We start from the raw sequence: 12559 nt of genomic DNA on the forward strand, positions 1-12559 counted from the left end.
GTCTTGGGCCTGGCCCTGCGCTGGACCCTGGGAATACAGAGGAGGGGAGGAAGCTACTGACCATACTGTGTTCTAGGCTCTAACCTGAGCATTTTACGACACTTAATTCATCCTCATCACTGCAAAGTGAGGTGGGTGGGTGGTGAGGAAACTGAGGTTCACAGGAGGGAGGTAACTTGCCCAAGGTCACGCTGCTGGTAAATGGTAGCCACAGGATCCAAACCCAGCAGACTGATCTCAGAGCCTCTCCTCTGAGAGCTCTCCTGTCTGTGCTTGGTTGTCTGGGTGCTGAGAGGTGAGGACCTGGCCCTGTTTTTAGTGTGTTGAGTAAGCGCACTTGAACAAGTCTTAAAGGAGCAACTGGAGTGAAACAGAGACAAGGGGGAATGGTTAACAGCATGTACAAAGGTGTGGTGATGGAAAGGAGCACTGTTCAATGAGACAACTGTGGCTTCGACCCAGGATGACACAGAAGGGCAGAGATGACAGTGGCCAGTTCATTGCAGGTCTCCTATACCAGGTTGAGGAGTTTGAACTTTAACATGTCCAGAGGTTCCCATGTTGGCTCTGCATCTTTATTGGTCATTGTGGCCACACTGATGCTGCATAGCATACTACCTCGAAATTCAGTGATGTATATTTCAAGCATTTTCTTATTCCTGTCCCTGTGGGTCAGCTGGGAGGTAGCTGTTCTAAGCTGAGCTCAATGTGGCTCAGCCACTGGGACTTCCCAGGTGGCGCTAGTGGTAAAGAACCTGCCTGCCAATGCAGGAGATGCAAGAGATGCAGGTTCGATCCCTGGGTTGGGGAGATCTCCTGGAGAAGGAAATAGCAACACACTCCAGTATTCTTGCCTGGAGAATCCCATGAACAGCTGGCAAGCTATAGTCCGTAGCATTGCACAGAGTCGGACACAACTGAAGTGAGTTAGCATGCACCTTCTCAGATCTTGGATGGGGCTCAAATTGGCTCTACATCTCTCTCAATCTTCTGGAGTCAACAGGCTTCACAGGGCATCTTTTCATGGCAACAGCAGATGGCAAGAACATAAGCCACTCAAGTACATTTTAAGCACCCGCTCTTTTCACATCCCACTGGCCAAGCAAACCTTACGTGCCAAGCCCAGTATCACTGTGGAGGGAAAGTATATATGTTCATGGAGGTCTAGGGGTGGGGGTGAATACTTGTTGAGCAATAATCTAATCTGTCACGGCATTAGTCACTTGAGGAGCTAACAAAAATATGGTTATATGGGGACCCTGCTCCCAGAGATTCAGTCAGTGAGTCAGGGGTGGGGCCTAGGGTTCTGCATTTTAAAATGCTCCCCAGGTGATTCTGATGCAGTGACTCCCTTGAATGATTATATTTTCAGACAGCAGAGCTTCACACTTGTGTTTGAAGATTGACTATGGTGGCTGGGTGGAAACCAGATTGTAAGAGGCATAACTGAAATTGGGAGGCTGCTGCAGGAATCCAGCCAGGAAATGATGATGGCCTGAACTTGCGTGGTACCCATGTAATTAAGACAGATAGATTAAAAGAAAAGACAGAAAGATGATTTACCAGTATTGGGGAGACAGTATGTTTAGCTTATAAACATTATAAGGGGCTTTCCCAAAGCCTCCATCATCCACGATAAAAGCATTATGTTACGAAGATTGAACAGGAGTGTGGGCGGGATAGGGCATAAAGAGGGAAGATGGGGAGGCCAGAAGAGTCGTTAGGGGGTCATAAGGACCCCCTAAATTGACTATTCCTTCCTCTTAGACTAACAGAATGCTAGTCATAGAGCAGGCCCAACAGTTACTCAGGGAAGAATTTTAGATGAATGTCTGGGCGTCCTACCTTTTCTGATTCAGTAGGTCTGCATAGGAATGTGTATTTTTGAAAGGCTCCCCAGACAAGGAAAAACAGAAAAGGTAGTGACCGGAAGCATGGCAGTGCACCCCTGTAATGGCACCGGGGTTAGAAAGAGGTTGTTCTACACTTGATGTCATGTGACCCTGGGCAAGTGACTTGACTTCTTGGAGTCTGTTTCTTCTGTGAAAAGGGCTTTGGAATTCCTGCTGTGAAGGGATACCCTGGGGATGCTAGAAGCACCGTGAGAGTGTCTGACTCTGAGCCCCTCAGGGCTCCCTTCATGCCCTCTCTGTGGCCTCCTCTTTCCTTGCATTAGCTCAGAGACTCGTAAACTGGCCTGGCCTTTGCTGGGCACTCACCAGGCCTTGTAAGAGTCCAGCTGGGCCAGCTCCTTGTCCACCTCCCAGGGGGTTTCATCGCTCTAGCAGACACTTGGCCTTTCCGTTGCTTTCCGGTGGTGAGCCTGTAACCTCTGACGCCCTTCAGGTACTCTCTCAGCAAGTCTGGGCCTCTGCCTCAGGGACCAGAGCCCATGCTCCTTGGAAAAGGAAGAACAATCACATGACTGGCACTTATTTTTTTTAAATGTTTTCTTTACTTGTGCTTAAAAAAAATTATTCAAGTAATGTTAATTTATAACACTGTTTGTTCCATGTATACATTATTCTACAACATTCTTTTTCAACTTCTGTATACCCTACAGTGTGTTCATCAGCAGAAGTTTAGTTTCCATCCATCACCATGCACATTGACCCCTCCTTTAACCCTTTTGCACTCCCCTCACATGTTTGGTGTAGGCCTTCAGGGTGATCTCTGTAAACATATGGAATATTACAAGAAAAAAGGTCATGCTATATATAGTATTACATGATACATCCAGGGCAATAATCTTTATTATTTAAGATATTATCACTTAAATATTAGCTCTTACCATTGTTGTTAATAACTTTAATTACTGTCGTATGGTTAAAAGTTTGGGTAAGAAAATATTCAGGAGACAGCCATGTGCACACTTCATTTTGTTCATTTTTCCCCAGTCGAAGGCATCAATCTGGAGTTTTAGGTGTGCTTTTTTATTGTTGTTATTTATTAATTTTTTAAAATAAGCAAGATAGGAACTGATTGCTGCTTTATCAAAAAGCTTTTAAAAATGTATTTTTAAATTTTGTTTCTGATCATCAAAGCAGTGTAGTAGGCTCCTTGTAGAAAATGTAGAGAATTCAGAAGACTTTAAAAATGGGGAAAATTCACCCTATAGTCTTGGATTTGGGGATGTTTCTCCTTTTCCCCCTTTTTAAACTACTTAGTTAAAAAAAATATTTGGTAGTTTACTTAATAACATATCCTTTATTTGTTATATTTATTTTTCAGTTTTTTGACCATGTTGGGCAACATGTGATATCTTAGGTCCCTGACCAGGGATCACACCCACGCCCCCTGCATTGGCAGTGTGGAGTCGTAACCTCTGGACTGCCAGGGAAACTTGGAAACTTAACTACATAGCTTTTAACGTGATCAAACAACTTTCTATCCAGTTTTTTATTTTCTGTTTAGCATTAAGATTATTAGCATTTTCTTCTTCTTCTTAAAAAACTCTTTGTAAACAGCCACACTCTGATGGTTGCAAAATAGTCCCTCTTGTGGTTATACCGTAATTCACTTTCATAAGCCCTCTTTTTGGACATTTAGTTTGTTTAAACTTTTTTGTTATTATAAATAAGGTTGCAGTGAATGTTTTTATACATAGATCTTTGTTGAGTTGACTTCCCTAGGATAGAGTCTCATGTGTGGAATTATAGCACAAAGAAAATGCATATTTTTAAGGCTCTCAGTTTGTACTGTCTAAATCACTTGCAGGGTGTTTAGAAAATGTGTATTTTAAAAATTCTTGGCCTTTTCTAATCCTTGACATTTGAACCTAACATTTTTGATGTGAACTTAAAAGTGTTGCTTACCTTGGAAGTATTGCTTTTATTTCCACATTCCACAGAAAAGATTTATTCTTTCTATAAATCCATAAACCTTGCTAGAGGATAATATACCTATACATTTCTGATTTATCGACTTAGGGATTTATCCAAAATAAGTTATCAAGAATCTTATCTACAGAGTTGTCCGTTGATGTATTATGTAGAAAAGAAAACTGGGGAGAATTCCGTGGTGGTCCAGTGGTTAGGGCTCCATGCTTCCCCCACAGGGGACACAGGTTCGATCCCTAGTCACGGAGCTAAGATCACACACGCCGTGTGGTGCAGCTGGAAAAACAGCAACAACAACCTGAAAACTGTCAAAATTTCTGATAGTAGTAAAATAGCTTGTTTTAGATCCATTCACTGGACTTTATATATAGACATAAAAACACTTACAGCCACAGTTAATTTTTTATTATAAGTTTTACATACGTGAACAGGTTGGCAGTTTATTTACTTCAGAATATTAATGGTCACTTGGATTATGAACAATTGTAATTTTATTCTTTGTGAAATTTCTTTTTTAAAACCTTTTCCAAAATTTTTTTGAGGTCAGATTTTTTAAAAAGCGTTTCATCTTTGGTATACAGGAATAAAAGGGTTCAGTGGTATGTTCTCTCCACGCAGTCATGTCTCACCCCTACCTCTTCCCCACAGCCTTCCCAGCCCCCAGCCCTGGCCAGCTCTGTTGAACAAGGATCAAGGTCTTCCCCCTCGGGACTCTTGACATCTGCCAGCCTGCTGTCCCACCTTTGCTTCAGTTTGCTACAAGTGGGTCTGCTGAACAAAAAAGCACTTGGCAGAAACCACCAGTAAATTTAGCCAAGGTCCTTTCACTGCTCCCTTTTTCTGAGAAACAGAGCCGTTCTGAAGTGAAGCTGGGTGCTAGTGGGGCTGAAGGGCTCCTAGCAGACTGTGCGGGCGGGCAGGCAGGCAGGCAGGCTGGGCTGAGTGAGGCACTGCCCGGGAGACACCCCCCACGGCGCTGTGGGTGTTCCGAGCTGTGCTACCCAGGTCTGCCCCACGGTGTACTCTGTGCTCTTACCACCCCCCTTTTCTGTCTCTACCTTTCATTTTCTTGAACGTATAAGGAGCCAACATTGATGATGACGGTCATGACCATGACAGTGATGGCACTGATGATGTTATCATCTTTTTGAGGCAGCATATTGTAATGGAAAGAGCTCTTGCTGTGGAGACTGACTTGAATTCAAATCCTAGCTCTTTCACATCTCAGCTTTTAAGGTCAGCAAATGGCTTCACCTTTCTGAGCCTCTGTTTCTTCTTCTGTAAAGTGGGAACAGTAATGCCTGTCTCACAGGATTTGGCAAGAGGACCAAATGACACAGCATACTTAAAAGCAGCTAGTGTGCTGGCTGGTCTTCAGTAGCCATTTGTGCTATTTGTCCATCCTGCTCCTCTCCCAACCTTGTGACTTTGACTGTGGGACAGGGATGGATGGTTTTAATGAGTCTAGCACAGCCTCCTTTGAATGAAGAAGGGTTAGGCCAGGTGCTGTGAAGTAATGCGTGTAAAGTTTTTAGCCCAGCGTTTGGCTCTTAGTAAATAGATGCTGCTGTTCGTATCCTTGTTATTTTCATTAATTGATTAAATTAAAAAGAAGTCAGAAAGTGATAGTAAAAATCAGAGTAACACAAGCAACATTTGCATAGCAAATAACGTTTAAACACACTTGCATATTCATGATCTCATTTAACCCTCACAATTCCTTTCTGAGGGAGGGACTCACATCCACATTGAAGAGATGAGGAAACTGAGACTCAGGGTGGGGAAATGACTGGCACCCTGTCGCCCCACTGAGAGCTGAAGCCAGAACCGTGTTACCAGCTGGTTCCTCCAGGTGCCCTTCCTCCCCTCAGTCCCAGCCTCTGTCCTCAGACACCATCTTTCCAGAGGAGGCTTGCAGCCCTCGTTCCTGGCTGCCTCAGGCTACCAGCACACGGGTGCTGGAGTGCTGCTGGGCACCACGCCACACCCCACACAAGGAGGCTGCTCAGAGTGGGGGCACAGGAAGCCTCTCAGGGGCTTGTGCCAGCTGAGCGAGGATTCCAGGCAGCCACTCTGAGCTGGTCCTGTTCGGAGTGCCCAGCAGCCCCAGCAGCTTTGCTCTCCCCTCTTCCAAAATGTGCAGCTGCTGCTATGGTAAGAGTCTGGCTGTCTCCCTGCCTGGGACCAATTGCTCCAAATCCTTTTTAGTTGCTGTCCTTTCCAGGGCATTTATTTCCCAGTTCCTGGCCAAGGTCTGTGGTCTGCAAATAAAGATGTCAAACAGCCGCTGTGCTGCTGAGCTCACAGAACTGGGTACCACACTGCCCCCTTCAAAGCTTCCTGCCTGAGGTCTCTTTTAGACATGGGACTGGAGGCTTGCAACACTTACTCAGTTGTATTGTTTCTTTTTTCGTTCTTAGAGGGAGTTTGTGTTTCCTACAGAAAATGTGGAGGATACAGAAAAGCACAGAAAACCAATAATTATTCATTTAGAAAATATTTCCTGAGCACTTGCTATGGACTAAGTTTTATGCTGAATGTGACAGATACCGACATGAATAATACATTTCCTGTCTTCCCATCACTAAAAGATAATCACTAGTAATATTTTGACACATTTTCTTCCAGTTTTTAAATATATTTGAGATCATTTCTTCTATGTATATACACATTTTGTATTCTTTTTTCTTGAATTCAAGGGTAACATGGGCATGTTTCCATGATGTTATAAATAATATCTTGAAACATTATTTCTTTTTCTCTGATTACAAAAGCAGTCCATGCTTGTTATAAAACAGACATGTCAGAACTGTATACTGGAATGTTATTTGTATTTATACCCTCTCCATGAGAAGTAGACAGTCTTAACCCTTTTTAATGACTATATGTATTCAATTACATATACTATCATTTTAAGTTTTCTTATTTTTGATTATAAGCTTTGATAAATATCTTTGCATGTAGAACTTAAGGACATTTTCTCAGATTCTATTCATGTGATAATTTCCCAGTTGAGAGAGTTTGGGGTTAAAAATGATATGAACACTTGCATCAATTTGAATTCCTATCCATGATATATGAGTTCATCCATTTCACCACAGCTCTGGTATTGACTATTATAATTAAAAACCGCAACATCAAATTTTGTTAACTGTGATAACTAAATTATATCTTGGTTTAATTTGCATTTCTTCAGTGTCTATTGAATTTCCCATGTTTGTTAACCAGATGTACTTCATCTTTTTTCAAGATTTTTTTTTCTGCTTGTTTATTGGGATCTTAATATTCTCCTTATCAATTGGTATGAGGGCCTTATATAGCAGAGTGTCTGAAGTGTAGGAAATTCTAGAGTTTCATTAAGGGACAGATTAGACTGACTTTTCTATACTGTTATAATTGTTAACTATTTCGGGGCTCTGCAGTCAGACTACCCAGGATTAAATTCTTGTCATTGCTACTTTACAGCTATGGATCCTGAACAAATGATTTTAACTGCCTCAGTTTCCTCATCTGTGAAATGGGAACATGACACTGTCTCATGGTGTCTATTTCTTCCTGTCCAGAGTCAGTAAGAGTATGTATACAAAGTTCTTAGTTCCGTGCCTGGCTGGGATGCAATTCACATGAGCTTTTGTCACCATTTTTATTTCCCAGATAACCTTCATAGTTCTAGAACATTTCTGCCCCTCCCCTTCTCATCCCCAGTTACCAGGTTGTCTCATTTTGTTTTTCTGCAGATCAGCCAAATGGCCGATGACACAGTGGCAGAGCTGGACAGGCATCTGGCCGTGAAAACCAAAGAGCTTCTTGGATGAAAACCCACCAGGGGCGGCAGTGCTCCAGAGCCCAGTTCCTAGTGGATCCCATGGGTGGCAAATCGGCACTTCTCTATTCCACCCATACGGAAAGTCGTCACCTTGCAGCTGTCAGTCCTAGTGACCGACGGCCTTCCAGGGGGACACTGTCTGCTCTCTTCCTCCTGTCCCCTGGCCACCGTATCTGCTCTGGGCCTTCTGACATGGGCGGTCCTCAGAGACGCTCTTGCTGACAGAAGGCCTGCACTTGGCCATTTGTCTTGACCATGACGTCACCAAGCTGCAGGATCCTTGACAGCCTTGCGCTGTCTGCTCCTCCTCTCGGGAGCCTTCTTTTCAGACAGTTAGTCAGGCCCTGTCCCCACTTTTGCACTCTGCTTGGGCCAGTGAGCCTTCACCCATGTTGGATACCTTTGCTAGAGGCCCATTTTCACCAGACAGTAAAACCTAAATAAATTGGAAAGAATAACAAGCACAAAGGAAACGATGGGCTCGGTCTGGATTCATGATCTCCGAGGACCAGTGTGTAAAGCGTCTGGAACAGTGCTTTTGCTCTTTCCCCTTACCACCCTCCCACTCCTTGCCTGGCCAGTCCTGCTCACCTTTGGGTCTCAGCTTGGAGAGCATGTCCTTTCCCCCTGCCCCAACCTAGGGTGCCTGTTATTGGCTCTCCTAGCCCTGTCCACTGCTTTTATATGAACCTCAGTTATTCTTTTTGATAATTAGTCTGTTTATTTTTAGTTTCCTTAGAAGTCGGCATAATGGAACATAGTAGTCTGGAACCACTATGGAACATAGTCTGGAACATAGTAGGCATTCAGTGTGTTATGAATGAATGGCAGATAGTAGCTGCTCAACAAATGCCAGCTTCCTTTCCTCTCTTTGCACTCTGAACACGGTTCTTCTCTCATTTTTCACTCTTGCCTCTGTCCTCAGCATTTACTCGGCAATGAGATCTCTGTCCCCAGGGCCTGCCTGTTACTGATGGACAAGTTGTTTATTGTGACGAATCTTTAGGTACTAGGTTAAGTTACGTTCTCCCCCCAGTAATTCTTTTCCCTTTGTTCGTTCATTCATTCATTCATTCATTCATAATCTAGCCGTCATGTGTTAGATTCATAACAATTCTAGGTAATCTTTTTAATCCTCACAGTAAACTCACAAGATGTAGATTATCTCCATTTTGCAAGTAGGAGAACTAAGACATGACGATATTAGATAACTTGCCCAAAGTGTTAGAGGGTTTCATTATCCATCGTCAGCCTCATTTTACAGAGAGCTCACAGAGGTTCGGTTTCTTGCCCGGGATTACACAGCTATCAACGGACAGACCTGGGCATCGCAGTGAGGCCTGATCTCAATCCTCTGCTCTGCCCACTGCATCCTGATGCCTTCACAAGCGGCGGAGCGCCCTCTGTGTGCCAGGCACTGTGCTCCATGCTGGGACTACAAAGATGGGGGAGACATGGCCCCTGTCTTTGAGAGGTGCATGGTCACTGGATTGTGTTGCTGTCTATGGTCTCTTGGCCAGAAAGTAGAAGGTCTCTTCCAGTTCTGCCAGATGTCTGCCTTTAGAACGGAACCCTCTCTGGCGGCAGCAGGGCCTGGCTACATTTCTTCCAAGCAGCATCCACGTTCTCTCTGCTGTTTGTTTCCCCTCAGACTCTGTCCCCTGCAAGAGGTAATAAAGGTTGCCCTTCTCCCTCTGCTTGTACCGGCACAGCACGCTGCACAACAGCCAGTGGGATTCAAGGTCAGAATTAGGTCAAAGATGAAAGAAGGGACCACAGTCTCCAGCCCCGCTTACCTGTCCTCAGTCCAACCACATTCACCAGCCCTAAGTAGCCATCACACGGTCAGAAATCAGCCAGGGGGAAGGACAGGGGAAGAAATAGCTATCAAGGGAAATATTTTTTGGGGGGTAAGCCACATGGCAGGGGCTTTGCAACAGTCTTTTGTGAGTGGCCGAAATCCCCCACTCACTACAAATGTGCTGCTCAGAGATGCAGGATTTTTTAATAAACAGAGGAAATGATAAATTATGTTGTAACTCCACTCCAAAGGCATTTGGTTCTTAACAGCCAAATCCTCTGTAGTCTTTAAATAAACAAAAACTTATTTGGTGAACAGACGGGGGGGAAAATGAAAGATTTTCTGTACTTGGGTTCCACATGTCAACAATTTCTCTCCTGTGTGTATGTTGGCCAAAGCCGTATATCATGATAAATGAATAAAGGAAAACCTCGAGCCCAGGGCAGTCAGACGGCTCAGCAAATGGCTTTCAGCTGATTGCTCTATTTCGGTTGACATTTATCAAAGGGTTTCTCTGCTACTCTGCATGTCAGTCCTGCCGTGGTGGCAGGGACCAGGGGGAAACTACCTGTTTGGATGTGCTGAGGAGCGAGTGATGCTGAAGCAATTCATCCTCCCTTCTCAAGTCTCTCTCTCACAAAGGAAAACCGGGTATGGAAATTCTTACACTTGCCAGAAAAACTAACGTCTTCTGTTCAGTTCAACGGCTTTCAAAGTCCCATGAAAAATACAGGCCAAAGGGAATTTGGGAACTTTTTTATCTGTTTATTGTTTCTTCTTTCTTGTGTGTGTGTGTGTGTGTGTGTGTGTGTGTGTGTGTGTGTGTGTTGGAAATTACAGAAGAAACTGGAAGGTAAAAAGTTAAAAAGAAACATCTCTTACAAATCCTGAATTGCATACTCCCCTTTAACAATTAGATGTATGTACTTCCAGACCTTTCCCTATGTGTGTGTAGTTTTTTGAAAAACAGGGATGTGCACCATTCTGTTTCTATTTTGAAACTTGACTTTTTTTTTTAACTCAACATATGGCCCTCTAGCCATGTGTGAACACATAGAAAAAAAATTCATCCTTTTTCATTGCCTTACAGTATTCCATAATAAGGATGTAGTATAACTTATTATCACTCCCATGGTATTTTAAAAAAATAATTTCAACTGCATTGGAAGATGGTTCTATTTATTTATTTATTTTGAGAACAAAGAAACCCTCATCTAAGTTGATCTTTTTTTGAGGTCCTAGTCAGCTTCAGACTACCATTTATTAAGTCCCTACTGTAAACCAGGTACCATGCTGAACACTTTACATGTGTTATTACATTTAAATGTCTGAACAGTCCTAGTTGTTGTAGGTAATACTCCTATCTGTGTTTATGTATTAGAAAACCAAGGTTCAGAAAGGGTACACAGCTATTAAGTTCTGGAGTAAAGTTTGAGACCCAGATCTAACTTTTAAGTGGGGCCCCTGATCAGTACTCTTCAGTTTGTAAGCATTCATTAAGTACTGACTCAGAATGCCCCCAGCAGTTTCTGGGCCCTGAGGGTGATATGAGGGAAGCAGAGAGCTCATTTTGTAAAATGATTAGAAAACTCTTTCTAGCAAAGGGCTGCATGCAGAACAGTCCAGTGGCTGGCACATAGACAACGCTGAAGAAATGGTAGCTCTTACGGAGACAGTTAAGATTGCATGTTTATTCCTCCTCTAGAACCTATTGGAGAATCAGGGAGCGAGTGGAAAGACCATCCAGAAGTGAATACTGATAATAACCTCAATAATAGTATTGACAGCATCAGTAACTAATATTTGGCTTGGTGCTTTGTAGTTTTCAAAGTTCTATCAATACATCCTTTATCCCATTGGAACCACTGGGTGAAGCTTTGCAAGTTCTTTTGCTCCAATAAGGGTCAGTTTTCATTATGTGTGTAAACCGGTACATTCTCTATTTTGAGGGGTACAAGTTTTGAAATGAACACTATACATGGAGATATATATATATATATATATACCCACATGGAGATATCTCCATGTGGGTATATATGGAAAATATATTTCGTAGATTACATTGTTTACATTTTCTGTGTTTTTGCTTGTTTTTTGACCCTTGGCTGAGAGTTGGACTGCAGGTGGTGTGTTTCAGTCTCCTGTTACTAGCATTTCTGTTTCTGCACTTGCTGTAATTTCTGCTCTGTGAAAGTGCTGGTGTGTTGTTTGCTGCAGAGATAGCCTGAGTCACACCTTCTTCGTCTCATTCAATGTCAGGAGTCTGAATTCTGTCTTGTCATAGATCAAGATCGCAGCCCTTGCTTTCTTTCTGTTTACATTTGCTTGGTGTATCTTTCCCGTCCGTTTAGGCTTTTCGAATCAATGTTCTAGGTTGTATGTCTTTTATAGAGTTAGATTTTGTCCTATGAACCCTTCTAAAAACTCCTTTTAAGATTTTGTCTTTATTTTTCATCGTAGTAGAGTTCGTGTTGCATAAAATTTGCCATCTTAACCATTCTCAGGTATAGAGTTAGGAGTGTTGCCCTACACATGGTTGTGCAACCGGTTTCCAAAACTCTCACCTTGTAGAGCTGAAACTCAGCCCCTTAAACCACTCCCATCCCTCCCTCTCCCAGCCCCTGGCTGCCACCATTTACTTTCTATCTCTGAATTTAACTGCTCTAAGTACCTCATATAAATGGAATCACACAGCATTTGTCTTGTTGTGACTAGCTTATTTCACTTAGCATAATGTAGCGTGTGTCAGAATAGCTTTCCTTTTTAATGCTGAAAGATGTTCTATTGTCTGTATGTATGAGACTCCTTTCAATAGATGACTTAAACTCATTTATATTTATTGATAATACTGTTAGGTTTAGGAGAACCCACTTACTTTTTTTTTCTTTCTGTGCAGTGTTAACAAAAGCTAGTTTGGTGTTGAAACCCTTAGCGTTAGATGGAAAAGGGTTGCTTCTGCAGAGAGGAAGTTACTGTTTGTTGAATGAACAAGTGAGTGATGATCCTTGTCTCTTCTCTTCCTCTCTTCTGGTCTCTGCTTTAATCCTCCCTGTGCTGTTAGGTCAGATCAACCTGAAACATAGCCTTTGTCCT

At 42.9% G+C, this 12559-nt stretch overlaps 1 protein-coding gene across 2 annotated transcripts in view; it reads left to right on the plus strand.

Moving 5' to 3' along the window:
- Window positions 1–8141, plus strand: part of MRRF (mitochondrial ribosome recycling factor) — a 55018-nt gene extending 46877 nt beyond the window's left edge. The window contains exon 7 of one of the 2 annotated variants that reach the window (XM_027556191.1): window positions 7577–8138. In XM_027556191.1, coding sequence (XP_027411992.1) covers window positions 7577–7654 — 78 coding nt within the window. In that variant the 3' untranslated portion in view covers window positions 7655–8138. Of the gene's footprint in view, window positions 1–7576 lie in introns of both variants that reach the window. The other variant, XM_027556192.1, reaches the window with a different exon arrangement.
- Window positions 8142–12559: the final 4418 nt, after the last annotated feature.

This window comes from Bos indicus x Bos taurus, chromosome 11 (assembly GCF_003369695.1).
Source record: "Bos indicus x Bos taurus breed Angus x Brahman F1 hybrid chromosome 11, Bos_hybrid_MaternalHap_v2.0, whole genome shotgun sequence".
NCBI lineage: Eukaryota > Metazoa > Chordata > Mammalia > Artiodactyla > Bovidae > Bos > Bos indicus x Bos taurus.